The sequence below is a fragment of the Mobula birostris genome, chromosome 4 (genome assembly GCF_030028105.1).
Source record: "Mobula birostris isolate sMobBir1 chromosome 4, sMobBir1.hap1, whole genome shotgun sequence".
NCBI lineage: Eukaryota > Metazoa > Chordata > Chondrichthyes > Myliobatiformes > Myliobatidae > Mobula > Mobula birostris.
This window is the reverse complement of record NC_092373.1, coordinates 139,110,289-139,126,002: the sequence shown is the minus strand read 5'-3', so window position 1 is coordinate 139,126,002 and position 15,714 is coordinate 139,110,289. Positions and strand designations below refer to the sequence as shown.

The window sequence follows — 15,714 nt, the reverse complement described above, 5'->3', positions numbered from 1 at the left end:
AATACACTTTCCACCACACATCTATAGAAGTTTGTCAAGGTTTTTTATGACATGCTAAATCTCCACAGACTCCTAAGGAAGTAGGGGCTGTGTCGTGCTTTCTTTGCAATTACATTTATACGATGACCCAGGACAGGTTCTCTGAGATAGTGACACCCAGGAATTTAAAGTTACTGACCCTTTTCACCTCTGCTCCTCTGATGATTACTGGCTCATGGACCTCAGGATTTCCTCTCTTGAGGTCTACAATCAGGTTGTTATTATGACACCACTTGGCCAAATTTTCACTCTCCCTCCTGCGTGTTGATTCATCACCATCTATGATACAACCCTCTTCGGCCTCTGCCTCTATGGCAATGATTCTTATCACCTGCATGTAATCATCTCCTTAGAGCACATCATTGCTCTCCACTGCCTGTGCCTGCAATTCCACTTATTAGCCCCTTTCCACTGTCAACCATAAATGTAGATCGACATCCACAAATTAACTGATGACATTCACTTCTACCTCCATCTGCCACCAAACTCAGTTTCTGGGTCTGAAATGGTATCAGCTCTCCATTTCCTGGATCATTAATTCTCCTGGTAAAGTTTTATCTCACAGATACTTTTTTTCACAATATCCTTATTCGTTTCCTAAGTTGATGCTACCATAATATTGGCTTTATAAATTCAATTTGATTTGCATCCAAATGTCCATCCACTCATGGTGAGAGTTGTTGACATGAAAAAATAATTTTTTCTGTTGTAGTTGTTCATTACCTTTCTTAACATCATGGACCATGTGGATACCTGCAGTGACTTTCAGTTCCCCAAGTGCATGAAAGTTAAATTCCTTGCTTTTGTCTGGAAATCTGTCTGTGACCCAATATATCCTAAATCGACAAAGCTGCTAGTTTTCTCTTGTTTAGCAATGTTCTTCTGTGTTTTCAGGATTCTAGCTCACCAAACAAAGCCTTTGAGAACTTTGGTATTAATACCTAGAATTTGCAAACTAGTTACTTCATCCTTTTCTTCATAAGGAACCTCTCAAAGAATCTGGTTTTGATTGAGTTTTCAATCATCCTTTTTTAAAATTTACATTCAAGGTCTAATATATGTTACCTCACTATTTTTATTACTTTACCAACTGCATTTCTTTAAATAATCATAAAAGATATATTTCAAAAGCTATTATTTGTAGAATATCAACCATAAACAATTAAAGTAAACTTAATACCAGAGATGCATCTGAAAGTTAAATGTTATTATGTAGTGGTTGGTGAGGATGGTTTATGTTTGACTTGATGACCTAAAAGTAACTAATTTATAGCTTTTTTTAAAATAAATGTTTAATCTTTTATGCCTTTGTTTTAAAGTGTGGGATGGATTGGGTACTACGACATTTGCAAAGTATTTGAGAAATGTCAGTAATACAATTGACATTATAAATGTCAGTATATGTTTATGAAATGTACTATTTATGTTGATAAGACCTTTAAGCTCAAGTCTCTTAATCAAAAGTATCTAAGGATATACACATTTGAATGTAGCCATTTTGCCATTTCCTCTTTCTTGACCCATATGCCTCAGTGATAATTCTTTTAATATGGGTGTATAATATATGATGACAATTTTAATCCACAAAAAAGAAAGTTTTTGTTTTGGTTTCTCAAACCTGAGGCACCAAGTTTGAAAATAGGAGCCAAAATGGCATCTCTGAAACAAAAATCACTCAATATATATCAGGCAGCATGGATGAAGAGAAAATTAAAAAATAAAACCAAAAAGTAAGAAATCAAGTGTATTTTAAATTGCAGAAAAAGGGAGGATGGATAGAACAAAGAAAACTGTTTAGGTCACTGGATGAAGCGGTCCATCCAGGTGAAGCAACATTTACACCCCTAGTTATCTGTATTCACTGCTCAGAATATGGTCTCCCTTCCATTGCAGATTGGGCGAATGCTTTACAGAACATCTCCATTCACTCCACAAGAGTGACTCTGAGATTCCATTTGCCTGTCATGTTAATTCTCCAGCTCACTTCCACCATTTTCTGTCTCCTTTGGCTACCTACATTGTACTAAAATGTCTACTCAAGGAATAGTTCTTCATCTTTCATATGGTCATATTGCAGCCCTCTGGACCCAATATTGAATTCAATGGTTTCAAGTAACCAGGTTTTTTTGTCCTTTCAAGGATGTTGCTGAGTGTTTCAGTTTCAATTTGTTCCTTTCTTTTTTTGTCTTTAACAGCAAGAATTTAAAATACACAGGCATCTTGGGTTACAGATGACCTGACTTATGGAAATCTGACTTTACGCAATCTCTCCCATAGCATTTTCAAGTTAGAAATAATAGAAGAAATGTTTAGCAGCATTCGTTGATGACTAGATACAGTACATGTTCAATTTGTAAAGTGATGGTTATTGTTAAGGAAATATTTGATTAAGTGAATTTATTACATTCATAGGTAGAATGATGCAATATGGATAGCTATAGAAAAGGGATCAGTCTGACTATTGAGAAATTGGCTTATGCACTGTTATCTGAAAAGGAACCTTTACATAAACTAGGCATGAGCTTTAATAGTTACCTCAACAAATTTTGCAGGCATACTTGTCACCGACATGCCCTCTATTGTCTTGCACCCTTACTCCTTTTTGTAAATTAAAGCGTGCTGCTTTCCTACTTTTGCACATCTGATGAATGGTTATTAATGTGAAATGTTGACTCTTGTTTCTCTTCCCAGAGATGCTGTCTATGTTGTGTACTTACTTGTACAGTGGCATGCAAAAGTTTGAGCACCCCAGTCAAAATTTCTGTTACTGTGAATAGCTAAGCAAGTAAAAGATGACCTGATTTCCAAAAGGCAAAAAGTTAAAGATGACACATTTCTTTAATATTTTAAGCAAGATTACTTTTTTATTTCCATCTTTTACAGTTTCAAAATAATAAAAAAGGAAAAGGGCCTGAAGCAAAAGTTCGGGCACCATGCATGGTCAGTACTTAGTAACACCCTCTGTAGCAAGTATCACAGCTTGTAAACGCTTTCTGTAGCCAGCTAAGAGTCTTTCAATTCTTGTTTTGGGGATTTTCACCCATTCTTCCTTGCAAAACGCTTCTAGTTCTGTGAGATTCTTGTGCCGTCTCCCATGCACTGCCCTTTTGAGGTCTATCCACAGATTTTTGATGATGTTTAGGTCGGGGGACTGAGAGCCATGGCAAAACCTTCAGCTTGCGCCTCTTGAGGTAGTCCATTGTGGATTTTGAGGTGTGTTTAGGTTCATTATCCTGTTGTAGAAGCCATCCTCTTTTCATCTTCAGCTTTTTTACAGATGGTGTGATGTTTGCTTCCAGAATTTGCTGGTATTTAATTGAATTCATTCTTCCCTCTACCAGTGAAATGTTCCCTGTGCCACTGGCTGCAACACAAGCCCAAAGCATGATCGATCCACCCCTGTGCTTAACAGTTGGAGAGGTGTTCTTTTCATAAAATTCTACACTCTTTTTTTCTCCAAACATACCTTTGCTCATTGTGGCCAAAAAGTTCTATTTTAACTTCATCAGTCCACAGGACTTGTTTCCAAAATGCATCAGGCTTGTTTAGATGTTCCTTTGCAAACTTCTGACGCTGAATTTTATGGTGGGGACGCAGGAAAGGTTTTCTTCTGATGACTCTTCCATGAAGGTCATATTTGTGCAGGTGTCACTGCACAGTAGAACAATGCACCATCACTCCAGAGTCTGCTAAATCTTCCTGAAGGTCTTTTGCAATCATACAGGGGTTTTGATTTGCCTTTCTAGTAATCCTACGAGCAGTTCTCTCGGAAAGTTTTCTTGGTCTTCCAGACCTCAACTTGACCTCCACCGTTCCTGTTAACTGTCATTTCTTAATTACATTACGAACTGAGGAAACTGCTACCTGAAAATGCTTTGCTGTCTTTTTATAGCCTTCTCCTGCTTTGTGGGCATCATTTATTTTAATTTTCAGAGTTCTAGGCAGCTGCTTAGAGGAGCCCATGGCTGCTGATTGTTGGGACAAGGTTTAAGGAGTCAGGGTATTTATAAAGCTTTGAAATTTGCATCACCTGGCCTTTCCTAGCGATGACTGTGAACAAGCCATAGCCCAAACAAGCTAATTAAGGTCTGAGACCTTGGTAAAAGTTATCTGAGAGCTCAGATCTCTTGGGGTGCCCAAACTTTTGCATGGTGCTCCTTTCCTTTTTTTCCACTCAAAACAAAAATAATACACTAATCTTGCTTAAAATGTTGAAAAGAATGTTTCATCTTTGACTTTATGACTTTTGGAGATCAGTTCATCCTCTACTCATGTAACTGTTCACGGTAACAGAAATTTTGATCAGGGGTGCCCAAACTTTTGCATGCCACTGTATTTGTTTTTCTTGCTCACAGGTTATGTATTCTCTTATTATTATGACATAAATGGAAGTCATCTATCCCATCAGGTCTATGTTGGCTATCAATCCCCCACTTATTTCCCTGTAATGTGTTCTCTTAACATGCTCACTGGCTCCCCCTTGATCCTCCTACCATCACTTATACGAGCAGTAATTTACGGTACATAATTAATCTACCAATAAGCCTGTCTTTGGGCTGTAGGAGGAAACCTGAATACCTGGGGGAAATACAGTTTACAAGAAAGAAATACAAAAATTACAAGAACCTGCAGACTCCACTGGAGGTCAGGATTGAACCAAAGTCGCACTAGACCTGGAGGCAAAATTACTCCCTGTTGTGACACTATGCACCAATTCTGTTTGGCACATTTCCCTTCATTGTTTTTATTGTTATCATGGGCAAATGTTCTGAAATAAATATGTATTGGTCCTTTAAGATTTGTTTTGATTTGTGAAAATATTAATAGCTCATATCAAATATTGCAGCACAAATTCCTTAGCTGCGTTGGCAATGCACATTGATGACACGGGCATTTAATAACAAATTGGATGACCCTTTTCTTTTAAAATAATCGGCTTCCTGATTTCCTTCTCCTAAAGGTAGATAATCTGTGTGCAACAGCAATATAAAAGTAAAATATCATAGTTGCTAGATAAAAACAGAAGAAGCTGAAGTACTCAGTAGGTCCTGTGGCTTTGTGGGTGGGTGGGTAGGGATAGAAAAGAAGAGCTGACATTTCAGGTTGATAAAGCTTCATCCGTCAGAATCCAGGCAACACATGGGTTCATCCATTTTGGTAGATATATAAAGTAACTATTTGTCTTACCCATAACATTCAAGTTGAGGTGTCTAATTTTCTTGTGAGCAAACTTACCAATAAAGTGAACCTGTTTGAGTCTTCTCCATGGGAATTTGAAATTATTTGTAAAGTATTCAAACACAGAATTTTCACTAGTTAGTGAAGTACTAATTCTGAGTTAAATACACCTATGCATACATAACAGAATTCAAATGTTTACACTAAGGTAAAGGCACCTACCCAAGATGTGCCATTTTGTCTTTAAACTTAAAATGTAGTTGTGCTATGTTGGAACAAAATTTTAAAGGGATAAGATTTTTTTATGCTTCAGATGTACCAGTGAAAAATGGGTAAATGTTTTTATTTCACACTTAGTGATGGACACTGGCATTTAGTAACATTTCTCATGTCTCTTCATTTCAGGTGTGTACTCTTACCACTTTTGGGAATAAAACCTCCTCAGCAGAATCTCTTTATTGTTGTGGACTCTATTGATGAAGGCTGCAATTATGCTGAAGGAGAGCAAAAGCCAACAGGCTTGACACGGACTATTGCAGAGCTTCTAGCATCTCATCATGAGTTTTTCCCACCATGGCTGATGCTTGTCTGCTCTGCCAGAAGACAAAGTAAAATGGTGACAAAAATGTTCACAGGTGAGCTTGTTTTTCTTGCCCATTCCTGCTAATAATATAGACCGCATTAGCGTTGTGTGCCAGTGCACATTATCTTGAAATAGCCTTAAATGTATTGTATGATTGTAATTTGCCAGTTAGACTTCCCTTTGAATTTATGTAGGTTTCCTCCTTCAAGATTCAAGATTGTTTATTGTCATTCTTCTTTACACAAGTGTAAAGAGAAAAAAAAATTACTGGTGTGTGTATATATGCTATCTATTTTAAAATGGTAAACACTTGTTGAACCTGTGTGGTTGGTGGACTTTGTACTTGGAATGTTTCAAGGAGATCACAATCTACCCATATTTTGAATTTGAGATGACGATGGAGAATAATTTATTGGATCACTATCTGAAAAGTTACAATTTTAAATTCCAGCCCAAGTTGCCTTTCTTGTATTGAATAACACACCTTTATAGGTGAAATAATTTAGTAGACAAAACATTTTGTTGCCCTGTGGCACTGTGTATCAAGCAAGTGGAAGGAATGACACATGAAATTGTGCTGGAACAGTGCACTTCTACATACAAGAAAAAGAACAAGTGCACCAGTGTATTTATACTAACAGTGAATAAATAAGAAATGCAATTGGAAGCATAGTTGTAAAAATATAATAATATTATTTACTTTGATATGGAATTTTTGGGATAATGTCAATGTTTCCATTAACGGTCACAAACATTACCCTGTATAATTAACAATAATGTTCATGTTTCCACTTGTCCATGTCAAGAAAATAAAACATTACAGCACAGGAAATGGCCCTTTGGCCCACAATGTTGTGCCAAAACAATTAAATTAGTAATGAAGTGTCCAGTTAAGGTCATCTTTTTCCCGCACAATAACCATATCCTTGCATTTTCTGCACACTCTAAGAGCCTCCTGATTGCCCAGTCATTGTTGCCTCTTCCTCACCACAGTCAGTGCATTGCAAGTACCCACCAAGAAACTTGATCTGCATATCTCCTTAGAATTTACTCTCTTTCAGCTTAAATCTGTGCCCTCTTATATTAGACTTTTCACCCTGGGGGAGAAAGGTACTGGCTGTCTTCTCGATCTAATGCCTCTAATAATCTTAGAAACCATTATTCGATATCCCCTCAGCCTCTGCTGCTTCAGAAAACATATATCAAGTTTGCTAGCCTTCAGTCTAGGCAGCATCTTGGTAAAACTCTTCTGCACTCTCTCCAACATCCTTCCTATAATGGGGTGTAACTTAGAGTTTTATAAAGCTGCAACATAATTTGCCACCTCCTGAATTCAGGTTTTCGATAAATAAAAGGAAGGGTGCCATAGCTTTCTTTCCCATCCTATCAACCTGTGTACCCACTATCTGGGAGCTATGGACTTGGACCCCAAGTTCATTCTGTACATGAGCGCAAGATGGTTTTCCTAATGCCTTTTTGATTTTTTTTCTGGTTTCCTTATAATCCTCAAAGGCTCTGTTTGATTTTAGCTTTTTAAACCTTGCATATGTTTTCTTTTACTTCTTGACTAAATTTACCAATTTCCTTGACAGTCAAGGTCCCTTTACCTCACTATCTTTGTCCTTCCTTCCATACTGTTCTCTACTCTGTGCTTTTGGTCTTTGAATACCCCTACACATGTCAGATGCAAACTAGGCTAAAAACAACTGTTCCCATTTAATCTTTTTAGTTACAGCCTAATACTCATGTAATTTCCTTTGTTTTACTTTAATATTCTTCTACAAGGTTCATACAAGGCCCATACCTATCCTCATCTATAGTTATCTTAAAATTTAAGGAGTTGCATTCACTGTTCCCTAACTATTTTCCAACTGAAAGATTAGTCACCTGACCAGTTTCATTGTCTAACATAGGTCCAGTATGGCTCTTCCTTATGTAGGGGGAGGGGCTGTAATATAATCCCATTAGAATGATTACACCTTTCTTATTTTTGTGTTTTACCCATATAACCAATACAGGTTCAAAGGATGAACCTTCTTTTAGAACCCCTGAGTGAAACTGTGCTATTTCCTTGATTAATGGTGCAACTCCGTCCCATCCGCTGTGTCCCCCAACATTCCTTTCTTACTTATATCTTGCAACACACATCAAAGTTGCTGGTGAACGCAGCAGGCCAGGCAGCATCTCTAGGAAGAGGTACAGTCGACGTTTCAGGCTGAGACCCTTTGCCAGTCCTGACGAAGGGTCTTGGCCTGAAACGTCGACTGTACCTCTTCCTAGAGATGCTGCCTGGCCTGCTGCGTTCACCAGCAACTTGGATGTGTGTTGCTTGAATTTCCAGCATCTGCAGAATTCCTGTTGTTTACCTATATCTTGATCTTTTCTAGTACATCAAAACCCTGGAACATTAAGCATCCAGCTCTATCTTTCTCTCAACCAAGTCTCAGTTGTGGCCACAACATCGTGGTTCCCTACACTAATTCATGCTCTTAAGTTGATTACCCTTACCCATAACACTCCTACTATTAAAGCACACACTCTTCAATCTGTTCATCCCACTGTGTCTTATTACCTTACTCCTGCCTGTTCCTATTGGTCATGACATCTACACTCATTTCCTCCAGTTTCTGACCTGGTTCTCTGGCTACCACCCCTCTTACCCTCTCACCCTCTGTAACAGACAGAACATAGAGTAGAAATAGAATTAATAACTATCATAAACTCTATGTTTACTTTACTAACTGTACCAGGCAAAGTGCAAAAGTCTACATTCAAATTTATATAATCTCGCAATGAAACTGGTGTACAATTGTGTGCAATTTTTTAGTGATCTCGATATAAAAGAATCTTAAACAGCCCTTTAGGCACAGAAAATGATTCTTGCCCAACTGCAACACCATAGTTGAATCTATTTTATGCTTTTTTTCCTGTCCATGAATGAATTCTGATCAGAATAATTGTGTTTTATACTATCATATTCTGTCAGTTGATTTATTTCATGGATATATATCATGCAGGGGTTTACAAGAGTATGTGATTCCTGAAATATGATCATTTCCTACTTGGAGAGACATTCCCATGATATAGGATTTTCAATCATTTTCCTTTGGGCTGAGGAAATTACTTTCTCATCATGATTGTTATTATCAAAAAGCATTTGAAATGTACTCATGGATACAGAATTTACAATAAATCAGAGGAGGTATTTTCCAGGGTGAATGTAAAATTCCAAGCCAAAATTATATAGCTATAAATTACCTTGCAAACACCTTTTGAGATGTACTGTATGCTATATGTGTTGACCTGTTTTTTGGCTTTGGACAGTGTGAATTAATGTAATCTTCAGTTTTCAATATCGGAAGCAAGCAAGTTAAGCTTTTGAAGCAAATTAGTTTCCTTATCTCAGAGTAATTCAGTCATGCAGTCTGATTGAAAATGATTGAAAGGTTATTATATGATGGAATGTTTTGAAATCAATAATTTCATTCATTAAGGTCCTAGTGTAAAATTCATATTTGTAAAATTTACATGGAATTACCAGCTTTATCGTTAAACCTATTTTTTTTCTTCTTCAAGGTTTATTGGTGAAAGTTCTAAAGGGATTCAGCAGGCTAATTCCTGGGATGAGTATGTTGTCGATCACAGGCAGCTGAAAAATTAGATTTATATTCTTAGGAGTTTAGAAGAATGAGGGTTGATAATTTTAAACTCATAGGATCTCTAGGAGACAATGACAGCATAGGTGTTGAGATGTTTCTAAAAGTTTAGAATTTGAAATGATGGGACAAACTTACAGGATTAGGGAATGGTCACTTAAAACTGAAGTGTATAACTTCTTCTCTCAGCTGGTGGTGACTCAGGAACTCTTGCTCTGGATGATTGTGGAGGTTAGGTTATTTGGGATTTAAAGAGGAATTAGATCAGAACATTGAGAGTTATGGGGAACTGGCACAACAGCAGAAATGAGCTTGGGGCAGATCGATTATTATTATATTGAATAGTGGTATTGGCTTGAGAGGCCACATGGCTTACCTTTGCATTTATTTTGTTACTTCACTCTCCAACTCACTCATACACAGTGCAAAAATCTGTTGAAATGTAACTGAAACCTCTCTTACAGTTCTGCATTCTCAATGTGTCAGAAATACAACTGGAAGGTTGATGATTGGTTTGAGGCCAACAGTGCTGCAAGAAAACCTGTCACTGGTAAATAAACCATCTTCACCAACTTTAATTTAAAAAAAATTGAAAATACTCAAAATCAAATCAAATATGTTGCTAAGTGTTATACCAGTGACTGCTGGGTACAAGTTTACCAGAAAACCTATTTGTCTTCATGACACTCTATACAATGGGCATATGTCATGGGATCAAAAAGACAACAGGTTAATCTGCAAAAAAACACACCCACTAACCAAAGACCAATTGTAATAAACAAATGTCAAAATGTGTGGAACATGCCTTCAGCTGTATTCCAAGGAAATATCATCACTGTCAGTGAAGCTTCAGGTGATGTCTTTCATCTGAAACTGACAAACATTGGGTGCTGTCACTGTTGCAGCATTTGCTTGAGTTTCTCAGACTTTGAGACATGGGTCTGTACTGCAGAGTATGTTAGTGCAAAGACTATAATCCTGTACGAGAACTATGATTGTGCCAACTACTGAGATAGTAAGCTATTGAGCATCATGGGAAAGTATTTGCCAGACCTGGTTGTAGATCTTGAATGGACACGTTTACTCTGAATTTTTTTTTACATTGGAAAACCTGCATTCAATATGATCTTAGTTTGACAGCTATAAGCGATTGGCGAGGAGCAAAGAATGTCTTTATACTTACTCCTTCATTGATCTCACCAAGGCAGTGAGTGGTCTGAGTGGCAGTTTATTAAAGCTGTTAATGAAGTTTAACTGCCATCCAAATCTATCAGTGCGCAGTAAAGTCAGCTCTGACAAAGAAATATGTTTGAACCCTTTGACATCAAAAGCAGAATCGAACAGAATGTAGTTCTGACATTTGCCACTCTGATGTTATTGCTGCTATTAAATGCCTTCAGCTAAGCCACATTGGCTCTCTCCTTGTATGTTACAACTGATAGAAGGTTATTCAACCTTGCCCACCTGCCCTCCCATTTCGGGAGGACTAGAATATTAAAGCAAGCTGTAATGCTCAGGCTTTATAAGGCACTGGTCAGGCAGGATTTCCCCTTTAAGAAACCTTGCTGACTTCAGCTTATTTAATCATGTGCCTCCGAACTGCAAAACCTCATCCTTATAATGGACAATAGCATTTTGCCAACCATTGAAGGCAGGCTAATTGGCCTATAATTTCCTGTTTGTTTCCTCTCTCCCTTCTTAAAAAGTGTAATGACATTTGCACTTTTGCATTACTCCAGATCTATTCCAGAATCTAGTGATTATGGAAAGATCTTTACTAATATCTCCACAATTTCTTCAGCTACCTCCTTCAGAACACTGGGGTGTGGACCATCAGGTTAAGGTGATTCATCAACCTTCAGACCTTTCAGCTTCCCAAGCACTTTCTGCTTAGTAATAGCAATTATATTCACTTCTATACCCTGACACTCAAATTTCTGGCATACTGTTGGTGTTTTCCATGGTGAAGACTGATGCAAAATACTTGCTGAGTTTTTGTACATGTTTTCTAATTTGTTCTCAAAAAAACCTTAAGCTATAGGAGCAGAATTAGCCTATTTAGTCCACTCTGTCATTTGATCATGGCTGATTTATTGTTTCTCTCAATCTCATTCTCCTGCTTTTTCCCTGTAACCTTTGATGCCCTTACTAATAAAAAACCTATCAACTTCTGCTTTAAATATACCCAACGACTTTTCTTCCATAGCCTTCTGTGGCAATGTATTCCACAGCTTTATGATGTCTTTTTCTTCCTTTGTCAGCCTCCGTTGCTTCATTCTCCCTTTAAAATGTTTCTTCTTTGAGATGAACCCATCCTGTGCCTTCCTAGAAGTTAATCCTTGAAACTCCAGCATTGCTGCTCTGTTGTCATCTTTCCAATCAAATTTGGCCAGATCCAATCTCATGCCTCTGTACTTCCCTTTATTCCATTATAGTACTGATACATCTGATCTTAGCTTCTCCATCTCAAACTGCAAGGTGAATTCTATCATATGATCACTTTCTTTTAAGTGTTCCATTACCTTAAGCTTCCTGATCAAATCTGATTCATTATACAACATCCAGTCCAGAATTGCCTTTCCTCTAGTGGGCTCAACTGCAAGCTGCTCCAAAAAGCCATTTCATAGGCATTCTAAAACTCCATCTCTTGGGATCCAGCACCAACCTGATTTTCCTGCATTATCTACCTGCATATTGAAATCCCCCATGAAATCGTAACATTGCCCTTTATACATGCTTTTCTATCTCCCATTGTAATTTGTTCCCACATCCTGGCTACTGTTCAGAAGCCAGTACATAACTCCCATCAGGCTCTTTTTATCCATGCAGTTTCTTAACTCCAACTACAATGATTCTACATCATCTGGTCCAATGTCACTTTTTTTTTGAAGATTTGAACACAGCCACCCCACCTCCTCTACCCACCTGCTTTTGCTTTCGATACAATGTGTATCGTTGGATGTTAAGCACTCAACTGTGAGCTTCTTCCAGCCACAACTCAGTGATGCACAGTGTCATACCTGCCAATTTCTGACTGCATTACAAGCTCATCTACCTTATTTCATATACTTTGTGCATTCAAGTACAATACATTCTGCCCATCAATTCATCACCCTTTTCAATTTTGTTTCTATTTTACTGGAAGTTAAATTCTTATCCCTTTCTAAACTTTCTTTTTAAATCATGGAGACTTGTTACCTCTCGTGCACTGTCCTTCCCTTTTACTTTATCCTTACTGTTGCAAGCTGTTGAACCCACACCCCTCCCGCCCCCCCCCGTTCTATTTAGCTTAAAGGCCTATACACAGCCAGGACCCTAGACCTAGCATGATTCAGATGGAACCCGTCCCATTGGAACAGCTCTCTCCTTCCCCAATACTGGTGTCAATGTCCCACAAGTTCAAGCTCATTTCTCCCACCACCAATCTTTGAACCAAGCGTTTATTCGCTGATCTTTTTCTCTTTGTTTCAATTTACATGTGGCTCAGGTAACGTTTGAAAGATTAACTTTTTGGTTCTATATTTTAATTTAGTCCCTAGCTGTTCAAATTCCTGCAGCAGAACCTCTTCCCTCGTTCCTCGTTCATCATTGGTACCCACATCAACCATAATAATGCGATCTTTCCCCTCTGACTTCAGATTCCTCTGCAGGTCAGATAAAATGCCCCAAACCTAGGCAGCAGGCAGACAACACAGCCTTTGCAACTCTTGATCCTTGCAACAGGGAATGGTGTCTATTCCCCTAACTATCCCCAATTACAGCTATGTTTCTCTTCTCCCTCTTGAATGGCTTCCTGAACCACAGTGCCATGGTTCGGTTGCTTACCCTTCCTGCCCACTCTCATCCTCACAGGGCACAACAATCTCAAATCTATCGGGCAGGCTCAACAGCTAAGGCTCCTCCAGCAGTGCTTCTAGAATCTCCCTACCTGTCTCAGTCATTATCACACCCTCTGGGAACTGGCCACAGGTTGAATTTGAAGTAGTTAATCTACTGGGTGCGAAGCCTACCGAAAAGTCCAAAAGGCCCTGCTAACTTTAAATCCCCTGCTTACTCGCTTTAAAACAAGTGACTGCTACAATATCTGAAGTCTACCAAAAAGTGTAGGTTATAGGCTTTAATAGAATGTACTGTTCCAGTTACTGGGCTACTCCACATTTCCCTTCCTTCAGAACTAGGAAAGTATCCTGACTTTCCTTGGATCCAGCTCACTCAGTTTGTCTGTGCTCGTTTTTAACTTGCCTCCCTTATCTGTAAATCTTTACTGTATATACATGATCTTAAACAACTAAACATTCAAATTTCAGTACACATCCTTAAGGACCATCTTATGTCTGATCTTGCCAAACATCTTCATTCAACCTCATCATCTGTGTTAATATGCAATTTTTCCAGCCCTCTAACAAAAAGTAGTGTGTATGTAGGCAGAAGAGATTACAGATGATAGAATCTGGAACAAAAACAAACAGCCAGAGGAATTCAGCTAGTCAGGCAGCATCTGTAGAAGCAAGGAGATAATTGACACTTCAGCTCAAGACTCTGTTCAGGACTGCAAATGTAAATGGGAGATCACCAGTATGAAGAGTTGAGGTGAGGGAGTCAGACAGGAGCTGGCTATGAGAGTGGATTTAGGTGAAGTAAGGTTAATGAGCAGATTGAGCTAGTGGGGGATAGAAGGGTAAAAATAGCAACAGAGGCAGGGAGTTGATTAGTGGAGACAAAACGGCTGCGGATTGTGCAATCTGATTAGAAAGGGAAATGATGACTATGTATCTATTGAACTTCATAAAGTTATCCTTGCACTATATTATCACATTCTGATATGAAAAGGCCTACCATGTTCTGATATTATTTATTTCTGTTTGTACTTCATTATCGTATCAGTTTAGGAGAACTTGGAAATTATTGAAATTACACTGAGATTAAACATTCTTTTTGTATGTAGCAAGAAACAGAAAATTAAGTGACCTGATAAATTTAAATATTGTGCAAAAATAGCCTGAAATAAGCCTCTTTTTTTTTCTGTGTTTAATTCAAAGATTTCTGAGAACCACCCCATACGTTAAGGAGCAGAAATTTTGAATTATTTGAGTTCAGTCCATTCAGTGCAAACTAAATAGGAATAAATGTGACCATTGAATATTGCCATATCATAAGTTAATGTTTTGGGTGTTAAAAATAAATCATTTCTTTCTTGTGGAGAAAATCCAGAAAATTTTATTATTTGCCTATTTTTCAAAGTTCAGAGTAAATTTATTATCAAAGTATGTATATGTCACAATATACTATCCTGAGATTCATTTTCTTGCAGGCATTCTCAGTAGAAGAAAGAAATAGTATAGAATCAATGAAAAACTACACACAACAAAGACTGACAAACAACCAATGTGCTAAAGGAGACAAACTGTGCAAATAGAAGAACAGTAATAATTAAATAATACCGAGCGCATGAGTTGTAGGGTCCTTGAAAGCGAGTCCATAGGTTGTGGAATTATTTCATTGTTGAGATGAGTGAAGTTATCAATGCAGACTTAGGAGCTTGTTGGTTGAAGGATAATAACTGTTCCTGAATCTGGTGGTGTGGGACCTAATGCTCTTGTACGATAGCAGCAGCAAGAAGAGAGCATGACCTGGATGGTTTGGGGTGGGGGGCAGGTGATGATGGATGCTGCTTTCTTGTGGCAGTGCTTTAAGAAAATAAACATTTTTATTGTATCATGGTCTATGAAGTGAATTAAGTTTTTATTTGTCTTTGTGCTTCCTCTATTTTCTATATACTGTTTTACAATTCTTTTTCTTGCATTACTGTTTGTTTTTGAATCATTTTGTTCTGTGATGGAGCTATCTTTTTACTCTGTATGTTCCATTCATATTCATTGATAAAAGGCTTGGCTGAGTGTAGTTTAAAATTACTGTAGGGAAAAAAATAGTAAAGAAATTCCTGAAGTATCTTGGATTATCTCCAATTTAAAGAAATGTTAATAAAATGGCAGTCATTCAATGTCATAATGGATAATATTTCGCTTTAGTTTCTCTTACTTTTCTTAAAGCCAGTAAATGATTTTAGAGTCCTGTATGATTTTGAAGAAATGTATATTGAATGTCAACAGGATTTTCAATAGTAAAGAAGAGAAAATCTGCAGATGCTTGAAATCAAAGTAATACACACAAGGCCAGGCAGCATCTATGGATAAGAGTAAACAGTCAATGTTACAGGCCAAGACCCTTCATCAGGACTGGGAAAAAAGAGATTAAAAA

General features: G+C 37.7%; 1 protein-coding gene across 1 annotated transcript in view; it reads left to right on the top strand.

The window, feature by feature from the left end:
• ankrd50 (ankyrin repeat domain 50) overlaps positions 1–15,714 on the top strand; it is a 118,846-nt gene that overhangs the window by 43,744 nt on the left and 59,388 nt on the right. Inside the window, exon 2 of the mRNA XM_072256138.1 lies at positions 5,623–5,852. Coding sequence (XP_072112239.1) covers positions 5,623–5,852 — 230 coding nt within the window. The remainder of the gene's footprint in view (positions 1–5,622; positions 5,853–15,714) is intronic.